The sequence below is a fragment of the Microtus pennsylvanicus genome, chromosome 18 (assembly GCF_037038515.1).
Source record: "Microtus pennsylvanicus isolate mMicPen1 chromosome 18, mMicPen1.hap1, whole genome shotgun sequence".
NCBI classification, from domain to species: domain Eukaryota; kingdom Metazoa; phylum Chordata; class Mammalia; order Rodentia; family Cricetidae; genus Microtus; species Microtus pennsylvanicus.
Genome location: NC_134596.1, coordinates 4,286,487 through 4,305,488, shown reverse-complemented (window position 1 = coordinate 4,305,488; position 19,002 = coordinate 4,286,487). Strand labels below are relative to the sequence as shown.

General features: G+C 52.5%; 1 protein-coding gene across 1 annotated transcript in view; it reads right to left on the bottom strand.

Annotated features, from left to right (window-relative positions):
* The window catches only part of Otog (otogelin), a 71,230-nt gene that overhangs the window by 37,431 nt on the left and 14,797 nt on the right, over window positions 1-19,002 (bottom strand). The window contains exons 12-25 of the mRNA XM_075952357.1: window positions 18,740-18,868; window positions 17,527-17,635; window positions 17,223-17,269; window positions 16,636-16,781; window positions 13,452-13,584; window positions 12,343-12,520; window positions 10,762-10,886; window positions 9,695-9,907; window positions 8,374-8,566; window positions 7,055-7,129; window positions 6,837-6,880; window positions 5,462-5,615; window positions 3,112-3,219; window positions 1,304-1,442 (exon numbers count right to left, since the gene is read on the bottom strand). Coding sequence (XP_075808472.1) covers window positions 1,304-1,442; window positions 3,112-3,219; window positions 5,462-5,615; window positions 6,837-6,880; window positions 7,055-7,129; window positions 8,374-8,566; window positions 9,695-9,907; window positions 10,762-10,886; window positions 12,343-12,520; window positions 13,452-13,584; window positions 16,636-16,781; window positions 17,223-17,269; window positions 17,527-17,635; window positions 18,740-18,868 — 1,793 coding nt within the window. The remainder of the gene's footprint in view (window positions 1-1,303; window positions 1,443-3,111; window positions 3,220-5,461; window positions 5,616-6,836; window positions 6,881-7,054; window positions 7,130-8,373; window positions 8,567-9,694; window positions 9,908-10,761; window positions 10,887-12,342; window positions 12,521-13,451; window positions 13,585-16,635; window positions 16,782-17,222; window positions 17,270-17,526; window positions 17,636-18,739; window positions 18,869-19,002) is intronic.

Sequence of the window (19,002 nt, the reverse complement as noted above, 5' to 3'; positions counted from 1 at the left end):
CAGCAATTCCACTCCTAGGACCTAAGAGATACAGTCATACACGTGCTTGCTGCAGCACTGAAGCACTGCAACCAGCTAAAGCTCACCTATCCCTGTGTGGCACAGTACTCTCTGTGTAGAATGTTCCAGCCAGCTAGCATACACTGACAGTGTGTGATAATACCCGACACATGCTATAAAATGAAAAAAAAAACTGCGGAGTCTTATTTATTCTCATTCACGTAAACTAAACAGAGTGTGCGTGTGTGTGTGTGTGTGTGTGTGTGTGTGTGTGTGTGTGTGTGTGTGTGTGCGGTGCAACTCTATTGGTTTTGAGATATGGTCACTCCCTATGGCTCCCATCTGTATTCCCTCTGCTCAAGAGGTCGAGGTGGAGACACTCAAACCTGAGGGTCTGAATTCATCTTGGACAACATGGCAAGACCTTCATCTCAAAACAAATAGACCACAAATAAGAGCCTGAAACGAAATGATACAAGTGCCGGAGTTCCTGAAATGACACAAAAGACTCCAGCGCAGTGCTTGTCCAGAGACAAGACCCCGTGAAAGGTCCCGTGTCCCCCAGCACATGCAAGCCCTGACCACAGCAATCAATACTAAATACACAGTGCTTGTCTGCCCTGTCATTGTGGTCATTGCCGATACTCAGATGATGAGGTGATCGGCTAAGAAAATCAATGTTCCCGGGAATACTGGCCGTGCCCCACATCCCGCTGGTACCCGTCTTCCTCTAGGGAATGCTTGCCTTCACTGAGCCGCCCACATCCCCGTTACTCTTCCTCTGTATGGACGAAGACTTTTAACGCATGACTCCTGCCGGCTACCACTTCTCTAGTCCTATTTGCTGGCTCTGGGCCGCCTAGCTGTGATACCTCGAGCAAGTTCCCTAGCTTCCCCAGGCCCATGGTGTCAACCTGTCACGCAGGGACAACGAACACAATCCGTCCACTGCTGTAAAAATTAAGCGAGAGAATCCATAAAGATGATCTGTAGACCACCAGGCACCATTGCTACCGAAACTTGAAAGGCATGAGCTCTTTCTACCACAGGAACAAAAACAAACAAAAAAAAAACCCACTGGGACTAGCGGGCAAGGCTGCAATGCAGAGTAGAGTGGTTTCCTGCACCCTGACCTGTGTGTGGAAGTAGTTTCTGGAAGCTGCACTTCAGGGTTTAGCTCGCCCCACCCACCCAATTATGCAGCATCCTGGTGTTCAGATCATGCACACATCTGACAGGTCTTGCTCCCTGGCTATTCTGGGTGCCTGTGGAAGCAGCTGGGTAAGCGCGCCCAGGAACTCACCTTGATCAGGTGCACTTTGCATGCTCCTACGAAGTCAAACGGAAGACCGTCAAATGTACGGTAGTGTCGGTCCCCATACACCGTGCAGGTGGAGGCACAGGGGTGCAGGGTGCACTGGAACGAACCCCGCTGGCACACACTGAAACACACACAGAGACGGCTCATAGAGCACACTTTATCCCATGCTGGAATGCCCCTGAAGCGCTCCTGAAGAAGGAACTCAGCAAACATAGCAGCTCCCATTTAACAGGCTGATGATGGACGCGTCTCAGGCATTCTCCCGAGAGTCTGAGAAACATAGGTGAACAGAGAAGAAGGGAAACTGGCTTAGTGAAACTTGTTTCCCAGAGAGGAAGGATGGACCCTGTCTGTTTTAGCAGGTGGTCAGTGCAGGGGGTGGGGCACAGAGGGAGGGAAACAGGGTGTGTTTAGAAATGTGTCACATTTTAATCAAGGTTATCAGAGACACGGGAGCAGAGACTTCAGGGAGCCCAGAACATTTGGAAGAAGAGCATTGTGGGAAGAGGGTGCGGTCTATGATGGTCTTGAAGAACATTCAGGTGGTAACAGTGGAGGCGGACAGCCCAAGGATAAGAGGGTAGAGATGTTCACAGGGCAGGGGAGAGTTGAGTGGTGCAGGTCCAAGAACGCCATTGAGGGTGTGACTTTTTCCTAGGAATGACAGGAAGACCGAGATGGGGATGGTCCCACCCGGGAGACGATGGCAGTGGGTTAGAGACAAGAGGGTCAGGTGCTCAGTGCAGAGCCACAGTGGTCGGGAGATGAGGAGGCGATCAGATTTGAAGTGTATTTTAAATGCAGAATCAAAAGATCTGAAGACTTCACTCCCTGACAAGTTCAAGCCAATGAGATTCAATATCAGCTCTGGCCAAAAGTCATGAACTCCAACACTTGGGCACAGCTGCATAGGGCTCTGGGCCCTGACAGTCTACTCTGGGACTTTCTGAGTCAGACAGCCTGGGTCCTGGTGGTCACACACACACACACACACACACACACACACACACACACACACCCTGGTGCGTATGAAAACAAACTGGCTGCTCAGCCTTGACTGTAGCCATGGGGCTGAAAATGCAGCATTTCCACCACACATAAGACAGAAGCTAGGAGCCGGCTGCCGCTGGCTGGATGACTCTCTGGGAGTCTCTGCTAGGCTCCTGCCCAGTCTGTCTCCACTGAAACCAATCCAATCCCGGTGCACACTTCTGTAAATGTGTGCTAACATTACCTGAATGAACAGTGTGAAAATACACCCACATACACATTCATTCTGAATATGAGCATTTCTGCATTCATAGACAAACACAAATAACATGTTCACACACTTATCCATTCAAGTAAATGCAAATATATATATATATATTTAATGCAAGTGACTTACTTGGTACATAAATGTGCTAAACAGATGCATATGCATGTAAATATATATAAACACAATATACATTTGTAAATTCCTAACTGCTATATTAACAAATTTATTTAGATCTATGGCACTTGCCTTTTTATGTATGTCCATATATGTTCACTCACACGCTTTTGTTCATACCCATTCATACATATGTTCATCTAAATATGCAAACATGTTCTCATGTTTGCAAACATACAAGTATGTATATTCACAGACCTGTCTGATCATTCATCAAATAGTCACAAATATTCTCAGTATTATTTTACATACATATACTTGTGTGTACAATAGTCACCATGAATATGAACAAGATGAAGGGAAAATCATACTCTTTCCAGCAAAAGAAAAAAAAATGAAGCCAGTTCTGGGGACTTACCAAGTGTGGCAGGCAGATACTACCTGGTCCCCAGGGAAATACTCCTTCCCCTTCCAGGTACACGGACACTGCTCTGGGGGGAAGCATGCATCCCCGTGTCTGAGTAGGCTGGAGGGACACAGCAAGCAAGTGATCAGAAGAGCATTCCTAGATCTGTGATGATCTAGGAAGGCCCACCCCACTGTGGGCAGCACCATCCCTAGGCAGGTAGGCCTGGGCATATAAGAATGCTAGCTCTGCATGAGCCAGAGAGCAAGCCAGTAAGCCACACTCCTCCATGACTTCTGCTCCAGTCCCCGCTGAGTTCTTGTCCTGACTTCTCTCAGTGATGAACTATGACCTGGGTTTCTCAGTGATGACTGTGACCTGGGTCTCTCAGTGATGACTGTGACCTGGGTCTCTCAGTGATGACAGTGACCTGGGTCTCTCAGTGATGACTATGACCTGGGTCTCAGTGATGACTGTGACCTGGGTCTCTCAGTGATGACTGTGACCTGGGTCTCTCAGTGATGACTGTGACCTGGGTCTCTCAGTGATGACTGTGACCTGGGTCTCTCAGTGATGACTGTGACCTGGGTCTCTCAGTGATGACTGTGACCCAGGTCTCTCAGTGATGACTGTGGCCTGGGTCTCTCAGTGATGGCTGTGACCTGTGTCTCTCAGTGACTGTGACCTGGGTCTCTCAGTGACTGTGACCTGGGTCTCTCAGTGATGACTGTGACCTGGGTCTCTCACTGATGGACTATGACCTGGGTCTCTCAGTGATGACTGTGACCTGGGTCTCTCAGTGATGACAGTGACCTGGGTCTCTCAGTGATGAACTATGACCTGGGTCTCAGTGATGACTATGACCTGGGTCTCAGTGATGACTGTGACCTGGGTCTCTCAGTGATAACTGTGACCCGGGTCTCTCAGTGATGACTGTGGCCTGGGTCTCTCAGTGATGACTGTGACCTGGGTCTCAGTGATGACTGTGACCTGGAAGTACAGTCAAATAAAGGCTTTCCTCTCTCAAGTTGCTTTTGATCAGAGTGGTTTTTCACAGCAACAGGAAGCAAACTAGGACAGATACTGACATCGCCACCCACTGTGATGTCCCCAGGGTCCTTTGAGGCAATGCCCAACTGTAGATTCTTAGATGGACTTGGACAGACAAGGAGACTGGGGAGCGTAGTGAGTTCTGGAGATGGCTGGTTATGGTGGAAACAGAGCATCTTTGGGAGCCCTTGCCCATCAAGAGAACTTTTCAGGAAGGTAGAGCTGTCTCCCTTGTCATAATTTCCCTTTGGTGAGCACTGTGGTAATAAAGATGACTTCCCCACATAGTCTCCTATATACCCTCAAATAATCCTGAACCAGGATCCAGTCCAGGCCTCTTTCCTAGCATCTCTGTGTGGTCACACTCTGGACATGGAAGACTCTGCTCCTGAGTGCAAAGACCTAGCCAGTCCTGACCTCAGACTGAGAGCCAGGCTTGGGCACAAAGGGCGGTATTCGGAGAGACCTTCTGACACACTTCCAGGTGAGGTCTGGATGGCTGTAGGTGAGGCAAGGGTCCTGTGCAGGCAAGTGAATCCTAGGGAAGGAGCAGGCCACACCCCACACTGTGAGCCCTGCCACTCTGGACGAGGAGCAGAGCTTCCAATGAAGGAGACTTGGTCTGAGTCTGACTCCTTCAGCAGCCTATTCACCGCCCTGGCCTGTTTTCTTCTGAGGAGTAAGAGTACGAGCCTCCCTGCTTTGAGACTGAAGCTTTACAGTCTTACACACTGTAAAGCTCCAATGGGATGGCTCGCCCACCCAGAAGCTCTGACCTTCGTTTCATTCCCTTTGGTTGTCAGACCAGAGCCTGGTCCCCCAGGGGATCACTAATCTCAGTGCTAGGCTCTCCAACTGGTCACTAATCTCAACACAGACTGAAGCGACAAGCCTGTGCTGCCAAGTCATGGGATGGAGTGGTTCACTGGGCTCAATTTGGCCCACACCAGAGAATGACATTGGCTATTCCAGGGGCACCTTTCTTTACCCAAAGGCTCTGATCGGGGATGGAGGCTGAGAGCTGACATGGGTTTACTTGTACATCCTCCATCCTGGGCTCCTCAGAGACACCACAACCACACTTCCTCCTCCATCCTGGGCTCCTCACAGACACCACAGCCGCACTGCCTCCTCCATCCTGGGCTCCTCACAGACACCACAGCCGCACTGCCTCCTCCATCCTGGGCTCCTCACAGACACCACAGCCACACTGCCTCTCCTTCCCAGTCTATATGAGGTCTTCCTTGCCCTCCCCACCCTGAAGTCCCTTGATCTGTCACTGTACAGAGTTTGCAGTGATTTAGATCCATACCCCTGGGGACAGGCACAGCCCGACAGGCAGGGCCCATGCGCTGCCATGCTCAGGTTCAACAGCTGCTGTTCACAGGTCCTCTCCCTGCTGAGCTCAGGGTCTGGGTGCAGGTTGCTGCAGTTCACGAAGACCTGGCCCGCTGGACAGACAGCCGCTAGAAGGAAAGCGGTAGATGCTGCAGACCCTTGGCCTGGGCTGGGGGTGGTGCTGTGTGGGTGACTGCAGGAGTTGGCAGCTTCTGGGCACAATGTGGGTTCCCACATCACAGGGACCAGGTATTTAGGTGCTGCCCCAGTGCGCAACAGCCACCCTGTGCAGAACCCATTATTAAACAGGACCTCTGTCCTGGTGGCTGCCACGCGCTCCCTGCACACTCGCCCATTACAAGTGCTGTGCAGGTGTCCCCACCTGCCTTCTCACGCGATATTATGAAAGCCATAATATCTTAAGGCAGTGGGAACTGAAAGGAAGGACCCCAGAAGGACCAGGAGAAGGACCCAAAGATGGAAGCCAAGCAGTCTACAAGGGTGGCCAGAGGACTTTGAAGAGAGCCAACTCCCTCCTTCTTGCTTCTCCAACATAATCCCCTCATCCTCATTGTCATCGGAGTCTGCCATGCACAGTCACACTTTGTGCGAGTGGTTGTTTTAGGAAACCCAATAAAAGGCAGTTAAGTTTCAAGGCCAGGATGGAGCAGAGCAGAGAAAGCAAGAGCCAGAAGGGACCAAAGTAAAGACACTCCCAGGAAGCTCCAGGAAGTGAGAGAAGGATGGAGACTTCCGGATTATCTGTGAAAGAGGAGATGAGGTTCAGAGAGGTGAGGCATGTCACCCAGGGCTGCACAGCTGCAAGGGCCTGCTCTTAACCACCAGCCAAATGTTCACTGTTGCTCCCCTCGGTGCCAACTCCTGTCCTGTCCTCAATGGTTCCTCTGCTGAGAACGCTCCAACCTTCATGCTTTGCCCACCTCCAGGCACCCCAGCTGCCCGCCACTGCTCCACCCCTGCTCCACCCCTGTCCTGTCTCTGTGCTGTGGAGAGGTTCAAAGTCCAGGCAGTCCTGGACCCCGTGCCCAGTGGTTTGGGCAGAACCAGTCTCAGAAGATACTCAGTAGCTCAGACCAGAACCAGCAAAGGCAAGCAGCGACTCAGACCCCCACATGCTCTCCAGAGGTTTGAGGCCAGGATGGAGCTTCAGGGTGATACTCTCTAAGCTGGGTGGGACCTTTGCCAAGAGTGCAGAAACACCAACACCCAAGCTAGAGTAGCCTGCCCCTTCCCGACCAGTACCCAGTTCTTCACTCTTTTCTCCACAGCCACCTCCCACCAACTGGAGTCCCTACCCACCCAAAGCTCCCCCTTTCATCCCTGCTTACCTGGGACTTGGCTGTCACAGCTCATGACTCCATCTCTGCAGTGGCTGCAGAAAGTTGAGGGGATTATATCAGGCCTGCCAGTCATTCAGGGCCCACCTAGCACATGTCATTGCCCTTGGCCCTGTGGGCTACTTACTATCCCTGGTCCCCACCACCACCCCACACAGAGTGAGAGGGTGGGTGCCACTTCTCATGCAACCGATACCCAGGAAGCTCACCAGTGCCCTAAGGAAGGGATATCGCTGTCCCCAGGGGGATAGTCCACTCCTTGAAAGTGGCAGGAACATTGGTTCCTACAGAAATCAGGAGAGAATAGAGCAGGCTCAGGAGCAGGGATGGAGCCAGCCAGGGCAGGAGCCCACCATCAGGCAGCGTCAGGCGTGAGGATGTGGAGAGAGGTGACTGCAGTTCCTGGCATGAGACACACTTCCAGAGGACCAGAAGTCCCCCTGGTGCTGAGGTCAAAGGCAGGACTCAGTGCCAGGTTGGGGGCCACATGAGCGTAGGTAATCACTGTCCCTCCCGGAGATAATCTAACTCAGAGCCAAGATCAGAGAGGTGATCTGCTCAGAGCTCTACCTCCCAGCCCCAGTCATTGTTCTGGGTGGTGTCATAGCCCTGCTGGTCTTAGAGCAGAACATGCCAGGGTTTGGGGGTACCCATGGAAGGGACCCCAGAATATTCTTTCTCAGTACTCTCCAATTGCTCCTTGTCTTTCTCATGTAGTTTACAGAGGCTTTTTATTAAGGGTTAGTGGGCACTCAGCTGAGACCTAAGGAGCATTCTGCAGTGTGATAAGTCTGAGTGAGCCCTCTGTGCCACTGAAAGAGGGTGACTCCTTCCCCTCATTACTAGAAAACCTCCAAGCAATTAATAGACCACTCCACAGACAGAGAAACTGAGGCCGAGACTCCAGGAGCCTTGTCAGTCATCCTGGGAGCCTGCGGAATCACCATCAACCACTCTTCCCCCTCTGCCTCCAGCCCCACTGCATTAGCTTCCTCCAGCAAGGCTACAGGCTGCTTCTCACCTCAGGCTTCCTCCTGCCTTCCTTACCGGGTTGGAGGAGGGCGCTTACGATGCTGTTTCCACCAAGAACCTCCCCACCTCTACCTCACCTGTGTGTGACAACCCAGGACTCCTGGCCCTCCCTCCATGTGGCTTTACTGCTCTTTTAACCACCCCAACCCCTAAGTGCCTGTTTTTTGGGGGGGGTCTGTCTTTCCAGCTTACATTGTGGACTTGGGGAGCTAGATCCTGTTCACTATTGGATTCTCAGAGCCTAGAAATTTCCAGAACATGATAAGAGTACACAGATGTTCATGGAAGAGGGGAGCTGAGTAGAGCGAGGTGCTGTGCTCTGGTTTAATCTGGTTTACAGGAAGGAGAGAGAAGCCTGAGAACAGCGATTCACCTCTGCCAACAGGGCCCAGGAGAGGGTGATGGGAAGTAGGGGCAGGAGAAGCTCGGCCCAGCTGTCCAGAGCAGACCCCAGTCTCACTCCCCAGTGCACCCAGGCACCAGGCTAGCCACTCACCTGGGGACACAGAGGTCAGCTTGTATGTCCAGATACGTGTCTGGTGGGCAAGTGCAACCCTCCACACACTCATTCCTGCTCAAGTTCCCACCACTGTTAGCCCCACAGACATCAGGGCTGGCCAGGTCCTGGCAAGTTTGTGCACACGGAGCCACACACGGGCTGTACTCCTTAGTGGCCTCACAGGACAGTGCTGGTGGGAGAGAGGCTACGTTTGATCTTTCTTCTTCCCACAACTGTATGGGGTAGATTTAGCATCTTGACAAGAAAAACTGAGAATCAGAGGGTAAGATATTTGCCCCCACCCTGGTCACACAGCAGTTCAGGGTCAAAGATGCCTCTCATTGTATCAAAATGTCAAACACCATCTACTACGCTCAGCCTGGAAAAGCCGACAACACACACACACACACACACACACACACACACACACACACACACACTCCTCACAGGTATGTGAACACGCACAGGCTTACACCCTTCACTGCCATCTCCTCATGGGGCCACCATCCCACTCCCCGGGAACCTCCCACAGCACCAAGGCCAACAATCCACTGGAACTGAACTGCCAAGATCAGCTATTCCCACCCTAGGCTGCTCATCAAAGCCGTTCGACATGAGTTTCTCAACGCTGCAGATGTCTGGAACCCTCACCAGAGTGATGTTCTCACTGACATGGATGTGGACAAGGTGTGAGCATTTTTTGAAAGATCCTTGTGCCTCTATGCACAACCGGCGTTGGGAACCTCTGGCCCTGTCCAAGCACCTCTGGGGACACTGATTCAGAGTGGAGGAGCTTTGTGCAGGGCTGCCCATCATGCTGCCCGCCGGGCTGGAACAGAGCTCATAGCCCTTGGCTCCCGGCATGACTCATTTTTCTCATTATCTTTGCAAAAGCTCACAGGGAGCCAGGCTCTATAGGGCTCAGGGCAGTAAGGACTAAGACCCAGAGAACAGTGGAGGGTCACACACTGATGGGACCTCAAGCCAGCCTTAGAGCCAGTTCAGAGAACCCATTCTTCTGCAGTGAGAAGGTGGCTCTGCCTACAGGGATGGCAGAAGAGGAGGTGAGAAGTGGGTTAACTTGGACTCAGCCAGACTGACAGGGCTTGGACGTGGACTGGGCATGGACTGGAGAAGAAACACCGAGCAAGGTGTTCTGAGGTCGAGTCTAGAGACCGTGGTGGCAGCAAGAGAAGTGGACTATGGAAGGAAGTCAGGCTGGAGGAGACAGGATATTGTGTTAGTGCTGATAGGGGGGTAAGGGACACCTGTGTCTGGAACCTAGACTTCTGCGGATGTATGGGGGTGGGGTACTCACCACAGGCTGGCAGATGGGCACGGAAGTCAATCAGGAGCCCATGGTGCTGACACAGGTGGGCATAGTGGGCCAGCGTGGCACACAGGCAGGGCTGCCCACAGCGGCAGGCATCCCTGCGGCACTGCTCGAAGTAGGGTATCGGGCTCAGATACTCAGAGCAGGGTGCAAAGAGCTCCCCTGTGAGCACGCTGCAGGACTGTAGTGCGTAGGAGGCTGGGATGCGAAGATATGGTCACTGAGCAGGTCCTGGCTGCCTACTGCCCCAAGACTCGGCCTCCCTCCCCCAGGGTATATGAACATGTCTGTGTGTCTGTCTGTCTGTCTGTGTGTGCACACATGTATGCATGTATATGTGTGCTTCTATGCCTACTCCACGAACAGATATTCATTCAACCTCATGCCAGGCAGGGATCTATCTGGTAAAGGAAACACAGAAGTGAACATCGCTGACCAAATTCCAGACCCTCAGGTAGCCAGACTGGTTGGAAGAGACAGTCAGTAAACAACTTCACTAGTCAGTAGAGCATAAACCCGAGGCAGGAGAAAACTAGGGAAGGCTAGGCAGCGTGAGGAGGGCGGACAGGACGACTGCTGTTTTAGTTCAAGTGGCCAGGAAGGCCTCGATAAGAAGGTAACAAGGGCTGAAGTGAATCTCATCCTGAGGTAAGAGTGTGGCGGGGCAGGCGAAGCCTCATGAGTACAGAGGCCTGGGAGGAGGGCAGACCTGGGTGTCAGAACAGCATGGAAGCCAGCTGGAGCAGACAGCAGACAGCTGGAGCAGACGACAGGGCAGTGCGGGCACAAGACAAAGCAGGAGGCTGGGTATGGACGGGGGCCTGGGGGACACTTCTGAAGATGTGGCCTTTGTCTTGAGGTGTGTGTCAGTACTGAGGTGCCGGTGATAGAGCAGGAAGCTTCCCATCTGCCTGGCTGTCCCCTCCCTCCTGTCCCCTCCTGTGGCTCCCCTCTGCACCCCTATGAATCTGCCCATCAAGTTGCCACCTCACCTCTTGCAAACCATTCCGCTTCTGCTCCCCTCCCCGAGCCTCCCACCGCCCACTCCTCACCAGCCTGCAGATGCACATCACAGGGGTCCAGCAGGGAGCCAGGGACCAGTGGGGAGCAGGCAGACAGGGTTTTCCAGGAATTGCCGAACAGTTGTGGGGTGCTCTCAGGCACACCCACTGGAGACCTGCGGCAATGGCAAAGCTACAGTTGTACACTGGTCAACTGGGGTGTAGGGATTACATCTAAACACAGGGGCACGGGGTAGGGGTGAGCATGTACTCTGAGCCGCTCTCAGGTGAGCACACATCAACACACAGAAACACGCGTGTGTCTGCACACACGCACAGCATGCAAGTGCATGGCTGATAGACCAATGGTCAGGGTACTCCATATAGCCATAATCAGACGTGCACATAGGTAATCACACTTAACAAGACACAAAAGGCTCACAATGGCCTTAGACTTTCAGCACCTCCCCCAGCTCTTCACGTAAGAAAGAGCAATGGGAATACCAGACCTCAACCATCTCTGACTTTCTCCATGTCCCCCCTGGGAGGTAAGTAGCAAATGAGTCGGGTCATGCATAGGACAGGGGGAGGGAAAGCTGAGACAAAGCATCCTTCTACAATACAGCCAGGGGTGACAATCGCTAAAACCCAGTGAGTGTTACAGCGAAAGGACCTGTAGTCTGTGTGAGGGCAAGGTTCTGCCTGACAGCCACCTTGCCTGCATTACTGCTCCAGCTTGTGAGTTATCCAACGACACAAGGTAGGACTCACACACACCGGGAGGGCGTGGAGCAGCCCACACACTAAGCCAGTGTCTGCCTCCATCGCTCTGGCCAGCTGCCCAGTCACCAGCCCTACTGACCAGGGAAGCTTCACTTGCACGTGCGGACACACTACAAAGGCGAACCCCTCTTCCGGCTACAGAATGCCTCCCGTGTTTCTTTCTGTATCTGTCATTGCATGTATCTTGAAGAACTGGTCAGATTCTCCAGCCTCCAAATCCTTTCCTCCTCTGAAAGGCCTGACTGCTGTCTCCTCCCAAACTCTTAAACTGTGACCACGCCCAGGAAAGTCTCTCAGTCATCAGCTCAAGGGAAATGGCCCTCTTCTCAATCCTGGGAGGCTTTCATTGTACAAACTCAAAAGCACTCAGACACCATATAGGAAGAGGGTACACTGGCCTGCTGGGACCAAAGGCAGGGATACGTGGCTGTGGGGCTTATCTTCACCTAAAGGTGTTCACAACTGGTGAAACCAGTAAAGTGTGAGACTAAACAAAGCCAGCACTCCTCAGGGCACAGCCCACCTATTTCAGAGACTACAGCTGTGGGACCTACTTGTGGAAAAGGAGGGTCTCGTGCCCTAAGTATCTTATATGAGATTCTTAAAGAGTGGGACCTAGGAGTCAGTATTTAAGCAAACTCCCCAAGCGATTTTTCTACACAGAGAAGACTATGACCACCATTTTAAAGAATTATACTTCAATTTAAATGTGGAGGAATAAATAAGTGTGTGTGCCAGGCAGTGCCTCAGGGTACCTGACCCTAAGGGGCCACGGGTTTCCCTGTCCTTCCTGTTCTGGGGCAGGGACACATACAGGAAGTCGTCCTGTTCTGGGGCAGGGACACATACAGGAAGTCATCCTGCGTGTTGCCATTGAAGGTGCCACAGAGGCCCACAGTGTCCTCCACCCATCGCCGGTCCACTTGCAGGTAGAGCCGCAACCCTTCCCGGTCATAGAGGACCCGCACGCCCACGTTGGTCCTCACCCTCAGGAACACGGAGGACAGCCTCCGAATCTCAAAAGCATCTGCCAGCAAAATGGGAAACGGGATGTCAGTAGTCTTTTTAGTACATCCCAGCCCTCACCTGTCGGCCGACTCCCACGTCCACACCCAACCCTGGCTTCATCCTGCAGAAACCCCATGCTTCGGGACTGGCTTGCCAAACCCTGGGAGAAACTACTGAGAAATGTCACAGAGTGGGTCCCAATAACAACCTGGTCTCCCTGGGGCCTGCAATTTCTTGCTCTAACACAAGAAGAATCCTGTAATGACTCATTTTTGCAAGGCAGTCTTCAGGAAGCCCATACTACAATCATGATAGATTAGAGTCAACAGCAACACATCTTTTGCTTTTTGACTTGGTGTCTCACGTAACCTAGGCTACTTTGAACTTACCACAGACACGAGGATGACCTTGAATTCCTGAGCTCCCTGCCTCCAGTTTCCACTCCATGTGCACCTAGACTTCACAGCTTTGATGGCCTGCATTCCTGTGTTTTGTTTTTTGTTTTTTGTTTTTTTTATCCCTGACTCAGCCCTGCTGTTCCCGATGCCCAAGAGTGGCTCTTCTCTCTTCAGCTCTCTGTTTCTTCTCTCCCTTCCCAATTCCTTCTGGTTCTGGATCTTACTTCTTGGTAAGAAGTCTTTTCTGTTACACATGTTTCCTATGGGCTTCCTGCAACTCACTGTTGGATTAAAGAATCAGGAGGGAGACTCAGTACAGGATATAGCGTGAGCTAATGTCAGGAGGAACCATGACTGCTAGACCACTAGCATGTTGGAGTGGGGGGCAAAGGCACATTTTAGGAGTCTGCTTTCCTGAATCTAATGTCCCCTAACCTGATCCCTGTGAGGGGTTGTTCTCGTAACAGTTCCCTTGGGGAGAGGAGCTGGGGAAGGGGCCTGATCTACCACCTCCCAGCTCCCAAGCTCCCTCAGGACCATCTTGAGCCATACCATCTGAGTAGGGCAGGGTGATCTTGTACTGGTCAAACAGAAGGACATCTCCTGACTGGGTCAGGGTCACCTGTCTCCGGGGGTCCTGGTGCAGGATCACTGACACTGACTGGACACAGGCTCCATCCTGGTTCTAAAGGAAAAGAAAGACCAATGGGCAATGTCAGTTGGTTCTGTCTGTTCTGGTGGCCCAAACAGAACCCTCCATGACAGAGACCCAGCTCAACTTGAGGAGCAGGCTCCTCAGAGTGAGAAGTAGAGCCCCAAAGGGCGTCAAAATTGCCAAATAAAGTAATCTCATCTGGGAGAGCATCAGGCCCAGAACGGACAAGGTCGGCCGCAGAAGTGGAGAAGGAGCATAATGAAGAAGGTGGCTGACTCTCAGCTGTCCACACAGAGCAGGGGCAGCTTCCGGACAGTTCAGCCTTGGAAACCATGGCTCCCTCACATGACTGCAACCGAGAGCTCTAATTTCATCCTTCTGCAGGTCTTACGTGGAGTTTTGCTATGTGTCATATCCTGTACCCCACTGGAAGGCAAAGCGGGAAGACAAGTCTACTCAGGAAGCTAACACAGGAGGGTAACAAGTTCAAGCCTTGCCAGCGATACAGTCCGAGGCCAGCCGAAGTCACCCTGCAAGCCCTGTCTCAAAATGAAAAAATTAAAAGGCCAGTGTCATATGCCTCTGATGGGGAAGCTTTTTCAGCCAATGGCATTTGGGAGGCTGGCCCAGCCTGGGGAGTGACTTTTGGGTACCCAGAGAAAGTCACCGGCCTTGCCCAGCTCTCCCTCCTTCCAACGCTCCACGCCTTGAGGTTGGACCCCTTTCCTGTTCCCCCTTAATAAAAAAAGACCTTAGAACACACTACTTCAGAGTCAGCTTGAGATTATTTGGCTCGCGTTCCCCCTCCCACTCCCTTTTATGTGTTCAACTTCCTCTGGCGCCCCCCCCCCCGTCGTGGGACCAGTCCACGCTTTTCCGGACTTCCGGCCGCTCCCAGTTCACCAGTCACGTGGTCCTTCATTGGTCGCTGACTGTCCCCGTCCACAGCTCCAGCCGGGCACTCAGAGGCTTGCTGCTGCTCAGCATTCTCTGGCGGGCAACCTACACTCTGCTGCTTGGCACGTTCCACACGTGACCCACGCGGCGTGACTCACACGCTGCTGCCGGCTGTCATGCTCCCCCCACCATTATGGACTCTCCCTCTGGAACTATAAGCCGAAATAATTCTTTCATAAGCTGCTATTGGCCATGGTGTTCCATCACAGAAAAAAAAAAAAAGAAAGTACCAAATATGCATTAGGTAACAAGATGTTAACAAGGGAAAAGGGTGTGTGGGATGAGTCGTATCTTTACAAGAACACTGTAATATTCCAAAGCCATTCTAAAATACAAAGCTGACTTTTAAAACCCCTCGAAGACTGTAAACACCCCAGTGCATAATGAGGTGGGTGTAATGACTGTGCTAATATCCAAACTTGAAGGCAGGTAAAGAGTTAGTCATGAAATCCCCCAAGCCTCTAAGACAGCCCATCAAATTGAAACAGTAGGATTGCAATGTTCAGCACCTCTGTGTGTACTTGGAGTAGCTGTAAGAACATTCTACATGGGAAGTAGAAAAAGACAAGATCTCCTGAGTTAATTGGGAGCATGGGGACCTAGTGGGAGGGTTGAAGGGTAGGGGAGAGGCAGGGAAGGGAGCAGAGAAAAATGTAGAGCTCAATAAAAAAAAGGATTAGTCAAAGTTCAGAGCACTGGGTAAATGTACCATGGGTACCACCATCACCTCCGTGACTGTGCCCAGCACACTCCATTGTGGCCATTCCAGGGCCGCCGCCTTTCTGGTATGATCAGCTCTCGGTGTCTTCCTCCTCGTCTGTATTTAGTTCTGCTAACGTTCAGGACTATTTCTCCTGCTATGCCTTTACACCTCTGATCATCTTGTATCGCACCAAAGGGGCGATGAAAGCTTAAAAGCTGTGATCACCCGGAAGCGGGCTGGGTGTGTTTCCTCTCTGTAGCCCTCGCTGTGCTCAGAGTAGGGCACCCATGGGTTCATCGTGCGAATAGGAACCCTGTCTGGAGGCAACAAAAAAACTCGCAATCGAGAAGCACTGTCCAGCAATGAGGCCAGCTGCCTGTCAGAGACATGGCAGAGAGAGGGCTGGGCAAGGCACCCTGGGTCCTCACAGTCCTCGGTGCTCTAAGTCTCCTGAGCAGCTTAGCTGGGAGAAGTGGGAACTGCTCTGTGTCTTTCTGTCCTCCCTTACTTCCCACCTTCACGATGCCACAGAAGTGACCCACCTTGGAAGACAAGCAGTCTCCTGCATGGAGAACAGCCAAGAGTGGAGAAGAAAGAGGTCACTCAGGACAAAAGAAGAAAGCCAGCCTCTACCTCATCCACAGTCCCCAGACTGTGTCCCTAGACTACTCCGAGCTAGGATCTGCTCACATTCAAGGTCTGGGGGCTGGAGCAAGAACAGCAAGCGCGCCAGGTGGGAGTGGGCACCCTGGCTGGGCATGAAGCCCTGGTTCTACTGTGCAGGCAGGAGCTTAAGCATAGCCCAGAGCAGGACCTGGGGGTTGGCTCAGCACTGTCAGCCCAGGAACAATGCAGTCAGTACCAAGGCAGACAGATGCACACCTGCCCCGACCTGCTGTGGCCATGGTCACAGGTGACACAGCTCAGGGATCTCCTCCTTCAGGAAGCATTTCCTGTCCTCTTTGCCTTTTTACTCGATGCCCAAGTAAAAGACAAAGACACCCTAGACCTCACCCTGCCACCCCACACTCTCGCAGCTCCTGCGGCAGCAGGACTTGAGTTCGTGCATCTGCCTGATAAGCTATTGGACTCAGAAGACAGAGCAATCTCAGACCGCAGCACAGCTTCGGACCCCAACAGGTTTTCAGTGTTTGACGAGTGAATTCATCAAACAAATATGTAAAAGTCGACGACGCACAGAAGATTAAGTAGAGTAAGACCCACTCTAGAGAGGGCTTTAAAATGGAGCCCGAGAAGGGGAATGGTCTCTCAGCCAGCAGAGGGCCTGAGCTCAAACTGTCTCTGGATCCAGTTCTGTGTCCCAGAGAACAGCAAACAGCTGGGTCATGGAAAGACTCAGAGTCCTCCCCCCAAGCTCCCAGACCTGCGGGAGTCTTACGTGAACACAGACCCAGCCTTACCAGGCCACACGGGGCGTTCTGCAATGTCACTGCGAAGGTGCCCGAGGAGCGGCTCTTGGCTAGGATGTACTGACACGTGGCAGGGAATGTATATCGGCGTCCATCGAAGGTCGTGAAGTGGATGTCACCAGTCACCGAGCATTCAGCTGAGGGAGAAGGACAGTTTACTCATGAAAGCTGTCAGCCTACAACTGTTCCTCTTCCTGACTGGGGTCTGTCTCGGCCTTGCGGATCCAAGCCTGGGCAGGATCTGCCCTCTGCCCTCTGGAATTGAACAGGCTAAGGCTAACTTCTTTCTGAGAATCTGCTCAGGAGCAGGCTCGAGACAGCCCTGCTGAGGAGAGACCAGGTCCTAGGCTCAATTCAATCCTCTAAGTTCAGGCAAGAGGTGTGCAGGACCTAGTAACACTTTGGGCATGGGCCAGAAGAAACCCTTAAGGCAGGCAAAGCAACAGAGGAAATGAAGGGAATCAGCTTTAGCTGGTTGAACCAAACGCCCCCAACTAGGCATGACCTGAGAGTGTCCCTGTCCCAAACCTATGAGACGAGTAGAAGAGGGCAGGGTCTAAAGGAAGGGTCAGATGTACCTGGGCAGACGGAAGAGCTGCACACCCACTTCCCTGCGGTGCATGTACTGAAACAGAGATCATGAAAGTGACCTGTCTTTCTTCAGTGCCAAGACGCCGACCCAGGCCTCAGTAAACAGCGTCCCATTTCTGAAGTGCGTGGTACAGAGTACCCCCGCTCCCTGTGGATCTAATAACATCCTCTTGGGTCTCAAAGAGGCTGAGTGAGGAGCCCTTGCTTTTTTAGGGCTCCTCAAGCCCAGGGAAGTCTAACAGAAAGCCCTGGTCTCCCCCAGACCCCTCCCTCCAGGCGGTGAACACAGACCAGGCATTGCAGTCTTCTGTCACCACAGAGCCAGGTGGGTGCAGGGTCCCATGGAACTCGCAGGGACACTCAGCTGGTGACATGCAGCCCGTGTCCTCAAAGATCAGCCCTAGGGAGTGATAGCAAAGACCCACTCACCCCTTCCCTGTTCACAGCCACTGGGTGGCTTCCCAGGGCCTCAGTAAAGAACCCATAGGCACAGCTCTTTCTCCTCTGTGCCCACTTTCGGGCCTACTCCAAATCCTGGCTCAGGCAGGACACGGACCCCCTTCTGGGCAGACGTCTTTCCAGGCATCACCTCAACTACACACAGCTGCATTTCTCACCACCTCTCGAGTCCTGCCAAGCAGTCTCTTACGACCTCCACCCCCCCCCCCGCCCCCGACATTACACCAATCCCCAGATCTCTTCTGACCCTGTGAGGCAGCCTTCACCACATGCTACCTTAGGCTGGAGTGAGGAGTTTCTCATACCTGGAAGCAGTCTCTGTTTTTTAAAATCAAAGCCTTTTGAGATGGCCTTGAACTCCGCTGAGGTTGACCTAGACTGCCCGACCCTCCTGTTTGCCCCTCCAAAGTGCTAGCTTACGAGCACCGCCACGCCCAACTTAAGGGATGCTGGGCTGGAACCGGGGCTTTGTCATACTAGACAAGCACTCTGCCACTGAGCTGCATCTCCAGCCCCAGCTGCACAGTTTTTAATCTCACCCTTCCACTGAGCCAAGAGACTCATTCATCATAAACACGACATTAAACACAGGAAAAAGTAACTATGGATGGATGCTTAAACAAAAAATGCACATATGGGCCAGGCGATGGTGGTGCACGCCTTTAATCCCAGCACTCGGGAGGCAGAGGCAGGCGGATCTCTATGAGTTCGAGACCAGCGTGGTCTACAAGAGCGAGTTCCAGGACAGGCTCCAAAGCCACAGAGAAACCCTGTCTCGAAAAAACAAAAAAACAAACAAAAAAAAAGTGCACATATGAATGAATTGCTTGTCTTCATCTGAAAAACTCAGTCCAAATGAACTCAAAATCTTTGCCATCAAACGGTCAAGAAACGAAGCTCTGCCCCTGCCCTCCAGTCATTCACTTGTTGGTCTAGTTGTTTGCTCATTCATTCCACAAACAGGCTCTCTCCGAGACCCCGATTCCCACTGATCCATGCCGGGAAGAGACTGCCGAGCCCCCCCACTGCCCCGACCCCAGCGAACCATTGGGGCAGTAGCAGCCATCCACACAGGCGATCTCGCTGTCCACACACGAAGTGCGAGACTGGCAGGAAGCTGGACAGCAAGCGATGCACTCGTTGTAGACAAAGGCCTTCTCTTTGCAGTGCACAGCTTGGGACAGAAGAAAACTCTGGTCTGAGTATTTGCCAGCACCCACCCTCACCAGGTCCTGGCATGGGAATGGGAGGATGCTCCTGCCCCTGCTCCTCCAATTCCAGGTAGACTATTTGGTGCCCCAGACACTG